Raw genomic sequence first — 20,651 nt, forward strand, 5'->3', positions numbered from 1 at the left:
CCTGAAAGGCATCCTTCAGATCAAGCAGTGAGACAATATATTGGAAAGTTTTATACTACTAATTTTCTGACTCATGGAAAATACTAATATGTATCCTGTTTAATATAGCCAGTTAGTTATCTCATTGTTTTGGGTGGAGAACATGCAGTAACCATTTAGGTTTGTCCTTTCAGTCTCTTGTTTTAGTCTTCTGAGATCTAGGAGGGTAGAATCCTTCAGATTTTGGAAGTATAAAGAAGAAAATAAAACCATTTCAGATGAAAACAGAGTTGCCAGCCATGGAGGATGGGCTTATTGGGGCTGAAATTTCTCCTCTGTCAGGGCAATTGGAGGTCAAGAGGTACAAAACAGCTCCCTTGATTCCCCAGGCCCAAATATCCATAGGGTATTTTTTTGTTCCTCATCTCTGGTCTCTTCTCTCGTCCTTGAAGCAAGGAGTTCATGCAAAAGGGCTGAGTGCCCACCCCTTTATCTTGCCTCTTTCCCCCCTGTGGAGGCCTCACAGAATCTACTGCAGCTCTGTAGTGACTGTGGACTTGGGTCAGAGTCTAGGCTCAGTGTGAAGTATAGACATACCCTGTAACTCCCACATAGCTGCTATATCTTCAGAATATTTGAAACTAGTGCTAAGCCCCATATGGAGGGATAAGGGGCTCCTTTCTCTTATATAAGACAGGGCCAGGATTTGGCATTTACGGTCAAATTCTTCCTTTGTCTGCACGTATGTGTCTATCACTGAAATCAGCATAGCCCTGGCATACACATACAAGTTCTAAATTTTCACTTAGCTTTTACAGCTTTCAGTCACACCCTGGATCAAATCATTAGCTTGCCTAAAATGGCATAGCTCTACTGAAGTAATATAAAATAGCTGTTTTGAAATCAGTGGAGGTATGCTGATTTACAGCAGCTGAGATTTTCGCCCTCTGTGCATATCCAAAGCCTGCTGCAGAAAGAAGAAAAAGAAATTAATAAAAAAAAAAAATAAAACAAAAAGCAAAACCTACTTTATTTGCATTTTGAAAACACCACGTTTTGTCTAGCGTTTGTGTGAACATTTATTATAGTAACTAGAAAGTGTGTTTAATACTGACAGACCAGAAAGCCAAGCTCTGTTTAGCCACCGAGAATTTAGAGCACAGACACTGGTAGTTTGCACTTCCTCATCGATATACCCAGACACTGTTCTGATGGACTACCGCAAGACGGGAAGGGTCCGTTTCTGCATTTCCATTCAATCACTGATCTCTCTATTACAAACACCAACTAACAAAGGTGGGAACTCTGATGCTATTTGTGTTGTGAACACCTTTCGCCTCTGACAGCCAACTCATTTCACACAATCCAAATAAAGACGAGAAAGAGAGTAAGAAACAGAGCCTATCATCTGATCCTTCGGTCCCATGGTTGATACTGTCCAAGAAGTTGCCTCAGTCTCTATATTATAAAATCTTATGTTGAGAGATTTAAAAATACTTTGTATCATTCACTTAAAATTAATCCTTTTTAACTAAAGTCTGCAGTACCATCCCACCCCAGCACAGAGAACAGGCAAGTCAAAAAGGTAATCTCTCAATGTGCATGCATTAGCTATCATTAATGGAATATATGCAAGAACATCCAGAGAAAGACAGACACCTGAGTTCAAAAATGAAGGGAAAGACTATGCTCATCACATGGTGTTAGAAGCACCCTTGACTAAGCTGTGTTAAAAGTGGCAATGACGGCTGCCTTAAAGCAGGCTGTATGTTCAAGAATGAGGAAAGGTGCTATCTAGTCCCATGTAATCCAGAGTAAAAAAGAGGCAAACCAACAAGGAAAGAAGTGGCCCAGAAAGAAGAGGCTGATACTGCATTACTCTGCACTGAATTCCAAGGGGTCACTTACAGCTATATCCCAGATGCTGTAAGTGCACCCATATGCTATCCATGTCTCCCACTTTCACTATTATAGGATTTCATTTGACTTTACCGTAAAATTTGTAATGCAATTAAACTGTAGCAATCATCATCACACATATTGATAAAGGGATGAGGGCTGTTAGCAACGGGTACTTGATTTGTAAGAATAAGTCAAATGATGAGTGAAATTAAAAATAATTTCACTACCACCGAGAAGAAGTCCCTATGGATGGGCACATAACATAGATTAAAACATTATCTTCCCAAACACAGCTTATCTGAAAGATCCTACTATGAATATAACAGATTTCTTGCTTGTTTGTTTTTTCAGAGTTTTGTTTTGAATAACTATTTTGGATACGAAGGGTAAAAACCTTTTTACTTTCCTCTAGAATATCATTTCAAAGGACATTCTCATTTAACTGTCACTCTGCTCTGAAAGTTCAATGAGAAGCTTAACTCACCCACCCCAGTAGTGTGGTCTCCTTTTGGTCCAGTGTAAGAAGTGGGAGTTTGACCCCTCCTCCTATGCCAACTGCTTCGGTTTCTTCTCTCCTGGGTAAATGCACATTCATCCTTTTCAAAAGTACATTCTCCAGGAAAAGATGACCACATCTCTGCAGTGAAAGAACACTGAGTTACATCTGAAACTGTATGGTTGGATACATTACTTATATAATCTATTTTATCCATCTCTTTACAATGTCTCTTTATGCATAGAGATATTTTTGATATACACACAGTGTATGAGAGAGAGAGCTCCAAACCCCCTATTTTCACAGCTCTGGATCCTACTCTGGATCTGAATTTCACAATTTGCACCCTTCTCTAACATATATTAATATTCTTTTAAACAACCCTGCTGTTCACCTGATAGGTCATCTGCTTGCTGTGGCCCTGATCCTGCAATGGGATCTGCTAGTGTCAGGGCTGGCTCTAGGTTTTTTGCTGCCCCAAGCAAAAAAAACAAAACAAAACAAAACAAACTTCTGAGAGCGCAAGAATGCCAGAATGCCGCCCCGGGAATTCGGCCGCCCCAACCACCCAGAATGTTGCTCCGGGAATTCGGCCGCCCCAAGCACATGCTTGGTTTGCTGGTGCCTAGAGCCAGCCCTGGCTAGTGTAGGCCCATCCACCAGTGTGACAACCCAATGAGCTTAATGGAATCTGGGCATACATAAGGGACTGCACCAGTAGATCCTACCATAGGATCAGGGCCTATGTTCCCTGAAGTCAAATGGAAAAGATTTAGCCTGCTGAGACCACAGTACAGGATTCTATGTTTCCTTTATTTCAGCTGATAATAGCACAACAATATGCATTCCCTAAACTACTTTAGCTGTTTGGAATATCATTACATGATGCAGAAGAAATAGACAACCCAGAATTCAGATCCTGGCAGGAATGTAAAAGGAGGAACCGCCTTTCAGCTATTCTATTGTAATTTATTCATTAATAGTTTAACTTGCTTTTACCCTAGACTTTCCCTTTATTCCTCAACCACTCTGGCCTGTTGGGATATTGCAGACATTTTTGCTTGTATCGGCCATGAGTCCCAACATGTGAAGTAAGTAATCCATATAGGAATATCAGTTTAAGTATGTAAGGAACAAGGGAGTGTCTGTGAAAATTCTGTCTAAAGTACAGTATAAGAAACATGTATTTAGTCATATACTGATTGGATTTTATTGCTCTTTCTCCAAGCTACTTTTCCCCTTTTTATTCAGCCTGCAGTGGTGGGAAATGAGAGTAGTACCAACTCCTCACCTCTCCAAACTGCCCCTTATATTCTAATCAAAATAGCTCAAGATTACAATAAAATCATCATAAATACCAATACAAAGGTTGATTCTGATTTTTATTGTAAAGAAGACTTTTAGGACCAAATTTAGCTCTGGATTAAGCACATACAGCAACCACTGGAGACAATGGAGTTAATCAGGATTTACTCTAGTGCCAAAATTTGGCCCTCACAGTACATGAAAGCAGCATTACTTCAGTACTTGATTGACATCCACGAACACCAGTGTTAAAGCTAGCTAGGGAATGAGAACTTAATATAATTTTGTTAGGAAAATGGACACAAAAGCAGGCTTTTTATAGCAAGGACTGAGATTGGACAGTGGCTGTAGCAGAACAAAAACGTATCAGATTTCAAATGCACATTGTCTTACCAGTGGTTTGGCAGCTTCCCAGGCTCACTGATATGTCATCGAGTGCCACCAGTCCACAATCCCAAAAGCTTTTGCACCAGCTCAAAAACACCACCTTCAATTTATGAAGAACATAGGTCTCAGGCATATTTAGTGAAACCTGGCATTGTAAGCAGTCCTGAAATTTTAGACTTTTCTTGGTGCATTAATAATTTAAGTGCTGAACATTTTTTCCCAATAATTCTTGTCATATCAATGTGATTAAAACATTTAAATTAACTGATTTTTAGACATAAAAATATCCGACAGTACCAATAGAATCATTTTTCTTCATTTAATTTTTTAAAGCTAATGATCAGTCTAAAAATAGATGCCACTAATTTAAGTTCTCTCCATACACTGTTATTTTATTAAGGCACACATCTTTATTAATATAGGAAAATGAAAATGTCTAATCTTGGATCTCACTTCATTAAATTTCCTCTGCAAAAAAACCAGTACAATTTTAGATTGTTTTCTATTAAACTAAAAGAAAATTTTCACCCCAAGAATGGTTAGAGTTGAATCAAATATGGGCAAAAAGGCATATTACAGGTTTGACAAGATCCATGTTATTCTACAATTTCTGAAAATGAGATAATATAATATAGCCAAGAACAGAAGCTTTTTATGATTACATTCAACTCTGATAAACTGAAAAATTACATACGGTATTCTGGTTTTACAGTCTAAAAGTCTAGCATTCAGTTTGGTTTCATGCAAACTGAATACTAGACTGTACATGTACAGTATTATAGTGACTGTACATGTCACTCTAGAGCACTGGGATTTTGAATTCTCTGGATTGTGTACACAATGCTCTGGTGCATTTAGCCAGCAATTCAGGGGCAGAAGCGGGCCTCAATGCAGGGAAGCTGGTGTTTCCAGAAGGTTGCTGTAGAGCAGGCAGAGAAGGGGACTCCACATCCTTCTGAATGGACTCTTCACTTACTTCTCATAGGCCAGTGCAGAGGTGGGGATTAGATGGGGAAAGGGGTATGACTAGTTGGTCTATAATTACATAAATCCAATGATCACAAACTATCAACTAAGAGGGGTTGCAGCTCTTATTACAAACAACTCAGGGACCATAATAGCAACTGTAGAAATGCTGACTGGCTGTTTCACACAATGCCTGTGCATTGGGAGGATGAATACAATCCTTCACAACTCCTGCATATCAGCAGATCCCACGCACAAAGCCTGTTTACTTGTGTAACAAGTTTCAAACATTAAAGGGGCATTTTCTCCTAAAGAGAAACATGATTCTGGGGGAATATCCTGAATGACATGTGCAGCTGTGATACATTAACATTCCATTAGTGGAATGGATGTACTTGGTACATTCAACAACTTAGCAACAGTCTTTGTATGCTATTACAAAAGAGGGACTCCTCAGATGAAAATGTTTTAGTGCCAGCTCTTTCATACTATGGAGACAGTCCCCAGTCCTAGGGTCTAAAACTCTTCTCTTACTTTTTTATTTATAGTCTTGAAAATAAGAAAATATAAACTGCTGCATGGGATTTTCTGTTAGTCTTTGTATGCTTCTTCCAGCACCAACTAAAGTTGCTCTCACATGCCCATCACAGCAGCAAGCACAGAGCAAGGTTTCTCCTCCACTAACTTCTCCTGACCATCGGGGGCTGCTGTGATTTCAGCACTGAGGCCAGGGAGATTTCTTCTCCACTCTGAGAGCTGCAGGTGCCTGGCTAGAATGGTGCCAGAGTGTGAAGAGGAAGTGGCAGCAGCTGGGATGGAGTTAAGAGAATGGTACGGGAGACAAAATGGCCAAGCAGGCTGGGAGGGACAGTGTACTGCTGTGTCTTTGCTCTCTGAACAACATGGATCAAAAGGGAAAAGCTTGGGGGCAAAATAAGAGAATGGGGGATTGGGGCAACAAGCTAGGGGAACAAGGATTCCTTCTGAGCCCTTGTAGCCCCATTCTACAGCCTTCCCCCCAGCCTTCTCTCTCTCTCTCTCTCACACACACACACGCATGCACGCACAGTTGCACCTTGCACCCATGCTGAGTGTTCCAGTGAGAATGCTGCTTGAGGACAGTACAAATATTGCACTGGCACGATTGGCAAGAATAAAGCCATTGGGAATTAAAACAATGTTATGGATGCACCAGGGATGTAAAATGTTAACAGGTTAACCGATAAGGATGAGTCTTATTGGTAAGGTATTCCAGTTAACATTTAAACTCTGCTGCAGGATCCCGGCTGTCACGCTGCCCCATACCCCTGCCCATGGTCCTAGCTGCTGCACCCTCCCCCTCACGCCCTGGGTCCCAGCTGGTAGCCACAGGTCCCAGCTGCCGGCCCCACCCCCAGGGTCCTGGCTGCTGACTCGTGCCCAAGATCCCGGCTGCCAGCCCTGTGCCCTGGTATGGGGCGGCAATGGAGTCCCCATTGTGGGGCCGGCAGATGGGACTCCGGATGCCGGGCCAGCAACAGAGTCCCTGGTTTGGGGTGGCAGGAGAGCCCCAGGCTCACACGGTAGCAGCCAGGACCCCAGATGCACAGGGCAGCAGTGGAGCCTAATGGTTAAACATTTAACCGGTACCATTTTAATAGTTTAAACGTTTACTTTTTTTAAACGCTATGGGATGGCCACCAGAAAAGGCCCAGGTATGCTTCAAAAATAAAGACATACAGTACTGGGCTTATAGAAATTAAATTGCTCCATAAAATGGGATTCTCTACAAACCAGATCATATTACTATGCTGCCAGAGGTTGAAAATGCTAAGCGTACTCCATAGCGCCCATCTAGATACCGAGAAGTGTAAGAGGAGTCCAAGATGTCCTATTTTGGCCAGGCATGAATTCTGCCATGAAAAATAAAGTATTCAAGTATGTAATCTGCAATCAATACAGCAAACAGAATGCAAAAGAACCACTGAAACAATGTGAGATTCCTGATTGCCCTCGGATCAAGGCTGGTGCAGATCTATTTGAATTAATCAAAAAAATACAAAGCTTATTTGCTGTACGTATTGCTGCAAAGCAGTAGATGGGCAAATAATAAAAATTGTGTATCTGACCGTAACAGAAGTAATTTGCTTCAATCATTTTTGGGAAACTTTTCAAAGCTATTCTATTGTGATGAGGCCATGACTTAGTGGCTAGGTATGTTTCTCATGGCTGATTCACACTCCAGTACAAACTGTTAATCCCTCAGCTGCACATTTGAAGTTCCCTGCTCACTTACAATTTTTGGCTTATGCTGAAAATTAGTTGTTATAAAAAAAACCATGTATATACTTTTAATCACTTTTCACTGTCTTTAACAGGACCTGTGGTACCTGCTAATATAGTAGTTAAACAGCGTAGTGTCAAGTTGCTTAACCATGTAATATTTATTAAAACCTGCAAATGCATTATGAACAGTCAAATAACCAAACTTAAATCTTTAAAGAATACATGAATTCAGTTGCCTGGCATTAAGCAATTTTTACTGTTTAAAAGCATTTTATATTCAACACCTGTAGTCCCAGCACTACAGATTGTTTATTTTGTGAAACACATAGTTGTGGGGCATCACAAGTGTTCACAACAGCTCAGTGTATAGTGGACTAGAGCAGGGTTCCAGTCTCTTTCCAATCACGTTTTTGAAACCTTTTGCTATGGAGAGATAAAGTTTTCATCTTAATATGATTAAACAAATGATAAGACAATTCTCAAGAAAAAAGCACAATCTATTCATTAAAAATGCAGTGCCTTGGAATAATTGACACAATGACACATATAACCACTATGGCATATGTTAACATCTTTCACTATAAAATAAAAAGTTCAGTGTGGATGACTTTTCGCTACAGAGATGGTATTTTCATAAGCCCCCCAAGTTCCAACTTCAAGAAAGTGGCATGTGAATGGATGAGTCCAGATTTTACAATTCTTAATAGTGAAACAATGTTTCAACACTTTGGGCCTAAAGCTGTGCCCAATTAAATTTTTCCATTGACTTCAATCAGAGCAGGATTCCTTCCTGACCCCAAATCTGATAATGAATATGATGCTGAGCATGTCAGCAAGACAAAAAAGCCAGGCGTCTAGGAAGAGGATTCTCTGTACCACCTCAGAACACTTGCCCTATCATCCATCTCTAAGTGTGGCCACGCTCTGCCACTTCAGAGGAAGGCAAAGCCCACTCCTACTACTTCCTCAGAATACATCTGCCAATTGTGCACTGGGGGGAAAAATTCGTCCTGACCTCTGCAGGCAACAGGCTAATGCCCTGAAGCGTGAGATTTGATTATAATCATTGTCTTAATACAGAGCTGCAAGTGTTAAGAGAACGATGAGGGCAATGCAAGCAATCTTGTTCTCCCCGTGGCCCATAAAACAAGGGGATGAACAGAGGGACTCTAGATTCAGATGCTCAAGGCCAGAAGGGATCATCCAGCCTACTCCCCACCCCCACATACATAATCTGTACAATTTCTCCCAGAATATGAATTAAGGTGTATCTTTTTTTAAAAAGCGTAATCTTGTTTTAAAAATTCCAAGCAATGGTGAGTCCACTGCCTTCCCTGGTAAACTGTTTCAAAGTTTAATTCCCTTCCAAAGGATGCTACAAAATTGCATCTTATTTCAAGGATAAATTTATTTAACTTCAACTTCCAGCTATCAGATCTTGGTATGCTTTAGTCATCAAGGTTGAAATCCCCACCCCACTCTTATGCTCAGATCTCTTTTCTGTGTGTAAGCACCTATACACAGCAATCAAGGCCCCACGCTACCTTTTCTTTGATAAGCTGAATACTGGGAGTTTCTTAAGCCTCACTGCATCAGGTTTGTTTTCCAGGACCTGACTCACTTTTATGGCCCTCCTTTAAACTGACTAGTATTTCCACATCCCTCTTCAACTGCAGACACAATAACTGGACACAGTATTCTAGCAGTGGTCTTACCAATGCTTTGTAGAGAGACAAGAGCACCTCCCTTGGTAATCCCCTTTTTCACATCCACAATTAACCCTTTTTGCCAGAGCATTGCATGCATATTAAGATACTTTTCTTTGACGATCCCCAAGTCCTTCCCTGAGTCACTGTTTTCCAAGATAGAGTCTCATCTCCTACAGGTATAACCTGCATTCTTGATTCCCAGATGTATTACTTTGCATTTGGTTCTTTTAAGAGACATTTTGTTGAATTGTGACCACTTAACCAGGCAATTCAGATTACTCTGTAAGAGTAACCCATCTTCCTCATTATTTACTACCCCACCAATCTTTGTGTTGTCTGCAAACTTTACCAGCAAAGATTTTCTATCATCGTCTAGGTCATTAATAAAAACATTAAATAGTACTGGACCAAGAACTGATCCTCGGGGAACCCATTAGAAACAGCCCTGCTCGTCGATATTCTTCAGTAACAACTACATTTTAATATCTGTCAGTGAGCCGGTTTTTAATCTATCTAATGTGTGCCCTGTTAATTCCATATAAATGCAAATTTTTAATCAAAATGTCATGTGGTACTAGCTCAAATGCCTTGGAGAAATCTAATTATCCTGTATCAAAACAGTTGCCCTTATCAACCAAACCTGTAATCCTGTCAAAAAGAGACAGCACGTTTGTTTGACAAGACCTTCCATGAAACCATGCTGACTGGCATTAATTATATTTTTCGATATACAGTTACCCATTAGATCTCACAGAAAGCAGCATGATGTAATGCTTTTACAATAGGTATTATTCAGTTAAATCCTTGACTGGCCAAGTACTCAACAATTCCCCCAAAAGATCCATTCATTTTAGTTCAGCCTTTTAGCTTTACCAAGCAACAAAGACTATCAAATGTGCAGTTCTGTCCCAGTGTCTCTATGTGTACCTTTAACCCTGCTAAATTCTACCGTTGGTTTTTGAAGTAGTGAGTGACATGCTCCTGCCACGTGGCTTAATGTTTCCATGGCTACTTTGCTGGCTAATGCTCAGGAAAAGTGTATATTCCAACACAGAAGTAGCATAATGCAGTGTGTGAAGTTGTCTGGTGTTCTCTTGACTAATTCCGTGTTTCTGAAACCTTCCTTTAGTTACATTCCTTGTGCCATTGTGAGGAATGGGGTAGAAGACATTTTTCTTTAGCAGATCAAATATATATACCCCTTATTTGTCCCTAACGTCTTTAATTGTAATTTTGCCCATTTAAGCCTGCTTGCAGCTCACCTGTCAGTTGGATGGTATCAGTAGTTTTTCAGTCTTTTGCTTATTTTCATTTCAGGTTTGGCCTCTAAATCTGTCCTTCATACTGCACCTAGATCAGTGGTCACTAATCAATCGTCACGATCGACTAGCCGATCCTAGAGGATCTCCCAGTCAATCACAATCTCCAGCGGTGCAGTGTGGTTGCCCCTAAGGCAGATTCCCTGCCTACCCCGGCCCCATGCTGTTCCCGGAAGCGGCCAGCACAGCTCCTTTGCCCCAGGAGTGGGAGGGAAGGAGGTCTCCCTCTGCACGCTGCTCCTGCCTGCAAGCACTGCCCCCCCGCACTCCCATTGGCTGGGAGAGCTGCAGGGGTGATGCTTGCAGAGAGGGGCAGTGCACGGAGCCACCTGCTCCCGCCCTAGGGGCGCATTGGCCCCTTCCTGCACCCAGTCTGCCCCAGTCCATAGCCCCCTCCTGCATGCAAATTCCCTCCTAGAGCTTGCACCCTTCACCCACTCCTGCACCCCAAGCCCCTGTCCAGGCTCAGCCTAGAGCCCTCTCCCACACTGCAAACCCCTCAGCCACAGGCGCTGACTCTGTGGGTGCTCTGGGGCTGAAGCACCCATGGAGAAAAATTAGTGGGTGCTCTGCACCCACTGGCTGCCAAGCTCCCCCCTTCCAAGGGCATTATGTCCCCGCTCCTCCATCTACCTCCCAGCGCTTCCCACCCAGCCACCGCCAAACAGCTCTTTGGCGATGTGCTGGGAGGGAGGAGTAGGAGTGGGAACCTGGCACGCTCAGGGGAGTAGGCAGGGCCAGGGCAGGGATTTGGAAAAGGAGTTGGAATAGGGGCAGGGAAGGGGAAGATTTGGGTTGGGGTGGGAGGGGGTGGGGCTGGGGGCAAGGAGGGGTCAAGCACCCACCAGCAGGAGCAGAAGTCGGCGCCTATGCCCTCAGCCCCAGCCCAGAGCCTGCACCCCCTCCAGAATGTCAACTCCCTGCCCCAGCCTGGCAAAAGTGAGTGAGGGTGGGGAAAAGTGAGAAACAGAGAGAGGGGAGTGATAGAGTGAGCAGGGTGAGGGTTTGGGGAAGGGGCAGTGCCTTAGGGAAACCCACGATCTATCCCACCCCTTCCCCTAGATTCAAAAAGTGATCTTGGGCATAAAAAGGTTGGAGGCCACTGACCTAGATGATGACTGAGTGTGATCAGATTTGAGCTTTGCAATATTTACATTTATATTAATTTTGACTTAATTTCTTTTCACAGGGTAATTCTTCCATACACAATCCCCAGTGAATTAATGCATGCGATAGAAGAGAGAAAAAGGGCAAAGTGCTCAGCTCATGTTTTCTTTATTTAACATGACAGAGGATGAATATATTTATTATTTCAGTCTAGAATTATTAAAATACCTCTTGAGTTTGTGTGTGATATCCTGGCGGTTAAATTAGGAAACATTATTGGATGCAGTCAGTTGTTGCCAATATTCTTGAAGTTAAAAAGTGCTTTCCTCCTTTACCTCTGCATTTTGCAGTGACTAATGGGAGATGCCCAGGACATTATTCAAGCATCTGTTTACAAATCTTTGCATCAGTTTCTCGAAGCATGTTTGATTTATGTTCCAGTGCTTACTTAATTTCCTTAGTCTACAGCATCAAAAATCGATGATCAAGTCTTGTAATTTATCAGCCACATAACAGTAATTGGTACAGAAGACAACAACATATTCATATTAAATAGAAAACACAAGCATGCAAGTAATTTTCAATGATGATTCAAAACTCATCTCTGCATGATACAGAGTTGGGTTTTAGTTCACAGGTAATATTGAGTTAGGTTGAACGATTCCCCGTTCTCTTTTTCTGTACCTGTACCAGGAGGATTGAGGGTGAAATCTGTATATATGAAGTCTACCTGCTCCTAGAGGGGGTGGGGAAATGGGAGGACCTGCTGTAAGTCTCTTTGCCAAGGAGGAACAGGCAGTAACCCTGACCTTTCAAAGGAGAAAGCACTTGACATAGAAGCCTGCAAAAGAAGCCTTAAGCCTAAAGAGGAGCTAGGCAAAGGACCATTCGGGAGCCCTGCATGAAAAGGGCAAAGCTCTGAGAAACAGGAAGAAAATCCAGCCAGATCATGATGTAGCATAGGAAGCTGGGTTTTTCCTTTTGCACTGTTTGTTTACCTCAGAAAGGAGAGCTTTGGTTCAGGTAAAGAGCTAGACCACCCAATCAGGCAGGAAACTGAGGCACTGGCCCAATCTGAGGATGGGTTGGTAAACTGTGCCCTGTAAGCAGGTTATGTTGCCAGAGACTGACATGCAGTTTAACCTGCAGTAGAGCTGACTATTTGATCAGAGCCTAAAAAAAACCCAGAAATTTTAGTGCTGTAAAATGCAATTGTACTATACACTACTGTACACTTTTGTGAATTTGAAAATAACTTTCAGATGTTTTCAATTATGTTGCTGCTGAGCACTCCCTCTCACTACCCAGCAATAAGTTTCCCTAGTGTCAGTCCCCCAAGCTGATGACTTTGTCGCTGACCACCGCTTAGACTTTGGAAAACACACTGCTGTGCAATGTACTCTGTGAAAATAATGGCATGTGAATGGCTGTTAAACTCAAATCCATCAAAGAAATCTGAACCAAGGATTTCAAAAATTATCAGGGATTTTTTAAAAAAAAATATTGTAAACCTCAAGACTATGAGCAAGAAAAAGATGTTTTTGTTTTAAAACTTTGAATTCTTCACACTTATTTAAAATATGTGGCATTTAGTCTCAATTTTTAAAACAGAACCTCCAAGTGCTGAAAAAACGTTAAATTAGCAAAGAAAGTACGAATTATTTCATTCTGCTGAAGGGCCAGTCCTGAGAAGTGCTGAGCACATTCTGGAGGGCGCAGAATGCCCTTAATTCCCACTGAAGTCTAGATGAGACAGTTCAGCCCCTCACCGCACACACTCAACATCTTGCATGAGTAGGTCCCTTAAGCTCAATTCCACTGAAGTCAACGGAAAGCCTGCCATTGACTATGAGGAGAGTTGGGATGGGCCTTACATTAGTAGGAAAAATTATAAACTTGACATAGTGCAAAGAGATATTAATAATCTTGCCAAATCCAAATATTGCATTCCGATACAAATAAAAATGTGCTAAGGTGTAATGAGCCAGTTCATAACGTTTTCACAAAACAAAAGGTTGGGCCTGATTTTTCACTCTATCACACTGTTTTTACGCAAGTGTAACTATGTTAAGATAAAGTTTCACTAGCATAAAACTCGTATAGCAAAGGGGAGAATCATGCTAATTGGCTCAAGGCTTGTCTACACTGAGGAAGTTGTGCCAGTTTAACTTTAATAGGTTTTTAATCGAACTGGTGCAAATAGCTTTATTTCAGTTTAGCCCAGGTTTATTTTGATTAGCTAAATTGATAGAAATTGATATATGCTTAACTGAAATAAGTCACTCAAACTAAAATAAGAATGTCCACAGTTTAACCACTTGGCTTAAAAATCACACTAGGTTAAATCAGTGCAACTTTCTCACATTACAGATTACTCAGATAAACTGTGTATGTAAATGCTATGGATTGTAAAGAGCAAAAGAAATAGATCTGAAAAGCTGGCGCATATTGACTTGGGAAAGCCTGGTAACATCAGCTAGTAACATTTGGACAAATATTTCTGAAATGCACTTCTGTCCAAGTACAAATAGATTGCAGAATGAAGAAGGAAAATGGGAAGCTCACAGAACAAATTAAAGCCACAGACTTTAGAGCCACTGCCACATCTATATTCAATGGATTACATTATCTAGGAGAGAATGCTGTCTGTAAGGAAAAGTAAATAGACTAGTGACATGTTATGAGTCCCCCAGAGCCCTGCTAGATTTCCCATATTCTATTATAAGTTTGTTCCCTCCTTAATGAAACTGTTTGGTTCTTAGATTTTTGGGGGGAGGGCACGCAGGGGGAGGTTTAGTCATATATCTCTGGCCACATCATTAACATGATAATATCACAAGCTGTTTTAGACACACACAGAACCTCTTGGAAAGCAATATTAAGTGCAGAGAACAAAACTGAGCAAGCAAATAAATGTCAGTTAAGTTGTGCAGAACAAGTAGGTTGGCATAATGGGTATAAAATATTCAATCTTCATCTAGCTGCTGGGATGAGTATAGGAGGATTTATATTTCCTAAGTTTTTAAATGATTATTTTCTTTAACAGCTTTTCTAAGGTGTTATTTTCAAAAGTGGATATCAAATGTCACAGAAAAGTGGATATCAAATACTGATCACCATATTTTGAGAAATCTTATGTTATTTGAAATTTTAACCATGAATTCTCAAAATGGGATTTTCAATAGCTGACGTTTTAGGACTATTTTCTTTGGTTTTGGGGTGAGGTTAGTTTCCCTGCTGCTTTAAGTTGCACACCCACAAGTCCTCATGAAACAGCCATCACCCTTCCAGCTCAGAGACTTCATGGGAGTTACATGTTAGGTAGTCATAAGGCTTTATGCCCTCTTTCACTTGATGTTGGCTGGAGAACTGCCCTTTATAAATGGTGATTTGGCCGTGATTGTCCATGCTTTCATGACTTCCAAGATTGGATTATTTCAACTCGCCATATTCAGATATACAAAACCTTGATAAACTTTGTTAACCCAGAATGCAACAGCCCAGCCGATCAGCAACATCAGCCACCAAGTGAGCATCAGCTTGATGCTGTGTGTTCTACACTGTCTCCCCATAGCATACCAGGTCAGGTTTAAAATCTCAGTTCCAGTCTTCAAACACATCTGTGGAACTTGTCCAAGGTATGTAAGAGAGAATCTCCCTCTCTCTTTTTCCGTGTTAATGATCTCCCCTAGTAGTTGTGTTTCTAAGGAATGAATCTATGTTCCCATCAACTTAAAGGGTGAAGCTCATGAAAGTGGGAGACAGGGATTTCTCAGTGAAACAGTGTGGCTTGCCCCTTAAGGGCTAGAGGTCTGGGGCCAACCAACCATGATTACCAAGGGGGCAACACCTGAGGAGGGATCTGCTGATTCCCTTATAAAATGAGTAGCAAAAAGGGGTAGAGGAAGAGTTCTCAGGGAGAACAGAATGAAGTACAGAGGCTGCTGGAAGTGACTAGGCTCGAGCAGGACCGCCCAGAGGATTCAGGAGGCCTGAAGCAAAGCAATTTCGGGGGCCCATTCCATAAAAAAAGTTGCAATATTATAGAATACTATATTCTCATGGGGACCTTTCTGGGGACCCTCACTTGCCCCCCTCTTGCCCCCCGGCAGCCCTGGGCTCCAGTAGAGAAACTTGGAACTCAGGGACTGAGACTACCAGCAGGAAAGACCTGGAACAGACCTAATAAGGAGGTAAATAGATGGACTTGAAAATTGTCTTGAATGTTTGTTAATTTAATAAAGTAGAATCTGAGAAGGGCTGTGAATGGACAAAAGGGTTTGAGAGTTATTGAAGAAACACCTTGAAAGAGAAAACTGAGGTGGGGGGACTGCTTGCAGGGCTGCCCTGAGGCCATGAGGGGGTGCCCTTGAGATGGCAGGCCTGTTGAAACTCAGCAATAAGGACAAGGTTTTAGAATTCATTCCTGGAGAATAGAATGATCGCTAAATTCACTGCCCTCACAATGGTGTATGAAACTTACCTGTTTGCTTTTGCTTTCCCACAACTATAACTAAAACCAACTATGATGAAGCGTGAAGAAGGAAGAAGAGCAGAAATGAAGACAAGAAAGAAGGGGGCGGGGAGGAAAGGTGAGAAGATGAAGAAAATAAAAACTCAAAGTGGTCTCTGCTATGCTGGGGGAGGGGGAGAATTAGGTTACTGTTTGGTGAGTTTGGTTTTAAATCCATGAGACACACTCAGATACTACAGGGATGGGTACTATGATAAAACCCTGTGTGAATGGCTAGATAATATTAAATGTTAGCTTTCGAAAACTGCTCCGAGGTTTGGAATGTTCTATCAGTCCTAGCAGCACTGCTTTAACCGGGCAGAATTGAGGTGAGTAGGTTAACTTGAGTTCAAAAGCTTCAACTTAATCTCGGGATGTAGAGTTTATTCTATGTTAAATAAAATATTTTTTCCATGGTTACATGCACACAAATGTAAATTCAAGTTGTGTTGCACATGTTTGGAATGCATTTGTTTTAAGTGGATTTACCTACTGTGCGGGGGATGGCTGTCCCACCCCCACGTGAGAGGGGGCTAGAGTAGGCCAGAGAGGCTGTGCAGGCCAGCAGCAATCAGGAGAGGGCTTACTGAGAGCCAATCAGGGCCGAGACTGGAGACAGCCAATCAGGGCTCAGCTGGGTTATACATAAATACTGCCCAGAAGAGCAGCAGGCAGCCAGTCCCAGACCTTCATGGAGGAAGGTCTGTCTCCAGAGCAGGAGACCAGCACCTGGGACAGCTGAGTGCTGGGCAGACTCAGGGGAGTAGAAGGGAACTCCAGCTGCTACCTGCCAGGCTGCAGGCCCTGAGGGAAGGGCTTAGCCAGTGCAAAGAGGCCAAAGGTGAAGTTGTCCAGGGACAGATGGACAAGGGGAGAGAAGGAGAGCAGGGAGGCTGCCACTAAAGGGTCCCTGGGTTGGGACCCAGAGTAGTGGGTGGCCCTGGGTCCCCCCACTTTCCCTTTGTACTGCACCTGGCCATGCAGTAGGGTGGCTGAAACAAAGGGCAACTAGCCCTTGAAACAAGGGGCTAGACTTTCGAGGTTGTGGTTGGTCAGAGGCCAGTGCAAGGACTGTTGCTACCCCACCCCCTGATGGACTAGAGGGCACTGCTGGAGGGCCGCCAAGCAGGGAGCAACACGGGTCCAGACAATGGACAGGACACCACAAGCAGAGAGTGCTCCCCATGAACTGAGCTAATTCCCAGAGGTAACCAGTAGAAGGCACCACGGAGGTGAATCCTAACCGTCACACCCCCACACATCCCACCACATTTAATCCACCCCGTCACATTAATACTGAGATAACAGATTTGGAGTCAATTTCGCTAAAATGAAATGCATTTCAAAGAATCCAAACAGCTCAATGTCATTTTTCATGCTACCATAAACAAAACCTTAATAGATGATGGGTTTGATTCATGCCCATAAATGCCAGGATCTTCCCTCTGACCTCCTCATCCTCACACTTGTTCATAAGAATTGTAAAATTTGAAAATGGTAGTTTTTATGTACAGAACCATATGCACTTACACCATGAGCTAAGGACAGAGTAAGAAAGGGCAACTGAAGTTCCTTCCTTTTCTGAGGTTAAGTCCATCTGTTAACATTATTCAACATAAGCTTTGTGTTCTATTTGAAGTATGTATATTAAAATTTATGACTTGCTTGGGTGACTCATATCCATCTAACTTTTGGCGTGATACTTTCAAAATGCCTTCTGGACAGCAGCAAGCTTCCTGCTCACGGAATTCAAGCCAGCAAACCACTCCCAGACTCCAGTTTGCTAATTCAAAAAGAACCATTAAAAATTATACAAACCAGGATCCTCAAAAGTAGAGAGCCTTTTATTAGGCTGAGACAAGTACTAGCTTCGACAAATACTACTTTGTCTCCAAAATTCATCAGAAAAATCTCAAAATGTACCTTAAGTTTTGGGGAGTAATGTTTGAACCCTACATCATTCCTTACAGTGAGGAGAAAGATGAAGGAAATATGCAATCAAACGTTTTGTAACTATCATTTTCTGGCAATAGGAGTTTTATAAAACTTTCAAGATTCTCTGGCCAAAGAAAGAAACAGAATAAAGATCTGAGTCTCTGACCTTATTTGCCATTAAGGGGCATCCAAGAGATTATATCACCAGAGGCTGTTTGCTATTTCCACAGACACTTACTTAGCCAACCTATTAAGTAACATCCATCAACCAAAAGCTTGATCAAGCAAATTACCATGTACATTTAAAAGTTCTTCCTAGAACTAGTTCTAGACCTGTTCTGTCTCAAAAACATACATGCATCAACTATGATATTTTATAAATAAAATATGCAGAGCTAGTCACAGTGCCTATTATTAAGATTGCCCCATAAGATTATCCCATAAGACAAGACCCTGTTTTCAGTTACTTATAACTTTGCCAAACTCTAACCATTTGGGCTGAAATTTTCCCTGCCAGGTTTTGGGGACTGGCTGGGCAAGAAGACTGGGTCTGGAAGAGAAGGAAAGATTGGGACAGGGAGTCTGGAACTAGAATGAGAAGCCTGTGGAGTGGAGGCTGGTCCAAGGACTTATGGATGAGGAAAAGAAGACTGAGATGTGACAGGCTGGAGGGGATGAGACAGAAAGGATCACATACTGGGCAGGAGGAGGGCAGGGAAGGGCTAAAAAAGAGAGTCTACACCTCACAAAGTACTTTCCTCTATAGCCTAGAATGGAACCCAAGATTCCTGTGTCTCATAGCATTCCCCTGCTGTCAGCAAATATCTGAAAATGTACTGGCAAAGTGTGTGCCTAATCCTCCTCTAGAGCTGGTCCACACAGAAGATAACCACCTATTGTTATCAGTTAATCTGTTAGTTCAAATGGCAGAGGTCTGTGTGATGCATCTAAAAATTCCATCCCTGCTGATGACCCACGTGTCCATATGATGCTACATAATGGAGTTTTTCTTCAGTTTGCTTTAAAAAAAACTAGGAAATTACACACAAATTGTGTAAAAAGAGCAGTAAAAGGTTCCAAAGCCTACCACTCAGAAGTTAGGAAACACCAGAATTAAGGTTGCCTATACCACCTTAATTTAGCCTTCTTTGTGTGTCTGCATTATGGTACAGTCTTTAATTACTTGATGACACACTGGGTGACCCCTGCATCATCCAGTGCATAGAATGGAGTTGCTCTGGGAATGAATCAGGATTGTATAGTAAAAGAAAATGTCTGTGGGGCCCCTGCTTTGTTTGTTGCAAAAGCTAGAAGGTGCGTGGGTAAGGCAGTTGAATACTGCCCTGGAGAACTGGATTCTATTCTTGCCTCTAACACAGAGTTCCTGTGTGATGTTGAGGAATCACTTAAACCAGAAATAATCACAGGCAGTCACTAATAGTGTGATCCTCATTTTCTGGATACCTAACTTGTAGAACTTGAACACAAAGTGCTATGTAATGTTAAGTACTCTGAAAAATCAAGTCCTATGTGTCTCAGATTGGACACTCAAATTTAATGGATACATTTGACCTTAATCTCTTGGTGCCTTAGTTTACCATCTATGAAATGGGGATGATAATATCCCCTCATCTCACGAGGGTGTTATGAAAATAAAGTCATTAATGTTTGTGAAGAACTCAGATGCTATAGTGATGAGCATCAGAGAAAAACCCATGAGGAAATTAATAATTCTGTCTTCATAGCAGGCTTTGAATAGTTTCCAGTAAATGAGGCCTAGGGCCATCCACTGAATAATAAAGAACAAAATATTGAATAGCTACTCAGTAAATGAGCACCATTCACCGTGTGTCCTGAGTGAGCCAGGGGTCCTGTCAAAAGAAAAAGTATGTGATTGTGTAATTAAAGACTCTAATACATATGCATAAGGAGGCCAAATTAAGCTTGCGGAGGCAACCTTAATTTTGGCATTTTCTAACTTTTGAGTATTTGACTTTGCAACCTTAAAGTTCTTTTAATGTAGTTTTGTGTGTGTAATATTTATACACATGTATACGTATGCCTTGTGAAGGCATTATAGGTATTGTCTTCAATAGGCTATTTGTCTAATCGAGAATTTATAAAACTAAACTATATATAGCCATAGAGAAAGCTGTAAAGCAGCGGATTCATTATACAATTAAGATATTCTGTTTTTCGTTATTTATGACAACTACTACATCATTAAGATTGGGCTTATAGTGGAAACTAAGTTGCAACTTTGCCTTCCAGTCAACAAAAAAGTCATATCAGCCTTAAAATGAGTAGGCTGAGTCTACACTCAGGTAGGGTTTTTTCCACAATTTTAAGTAAATTAGATAAAGAGTTCCTCAATTATAAAACCCTCAAAGTAGGTATTCTCCACAGCTCAGAAAGTCTTGTGAGAGGAACACAGAGAAAACAGAAATAAACGTTAAATTCACAGGAATAACATTGCTGAGACCTACTGCACAGTATAAAAATTTAGCTGATTACAAGTCTAGTTTCAGAAGTCATTAACTTGTAATACTGCTCTACTGAGCTGAATACAGATCAAAGAACTGCTGAAGACCCAAGGTTTTGTTTAAAAGATGTAAGCCTCTAGTCCTTTCTCTTGCAGAGAGATGTGTCCCCATGTAAATCTATTCCTTTTCCCATTGATACTTTCCCATCCAAAAACCTCTTTGGGCAGCCACTGAAACTCCTAAGACGTGCCAGGAGGCCAAGGAGCCTGAGCCTACAATTGCATA

General features: G+C 41.7%; 1 protein-coding gene across 2 annotated transcripts in view; it reads right to left on the reverse strand.

Moving 5' to 3' along the window:
• The window catches only part of MAMDC2 (MAM domain containing 2), a 104,995-nt gene that overhangs the window by 9,616 nt on the left and 74,728 nt on the right, over positions 1 to 20,651 (reverse strand). Inside the window, exons 10-11 of one of the 2 annotated variants that reach the window (XM_030567451.1) lie at positions 4,076 to 4,169; positions 2,366 to 2,518 (exon numbers count right to left, since the gene is read on the reverse strand). In XM_030567451.1, the coding sequence (XP_030423311.1) occupies positions 2,366 to 2,518; positions 4,076 to 4,169 (247 nt within the window). The remainder of the gene's footprint in view (positions 1 to 2,365; positions 2,519 to 4,075; positions 4,170 to 20,651) is intronic. The other variant, XM_030567452.1, reaches the window with a different exon arrangement.

Source organism: Gopherus evgoodei, chromosome 6, assembly GCF_007399415.2.
Source record: "Gopherus evgoodei ecotype Sinaloan lineage chromosome 6, rGopEvg1_v1.p, whole genome shotgun sequence".
In the NCBI taxonomy this organism is placed as follows: domain Eukaryota; kingdom Metazoa; phylum Chordata; order Testudines; family Testudinidae; genus Gopherus; species Gopherus evgoodei.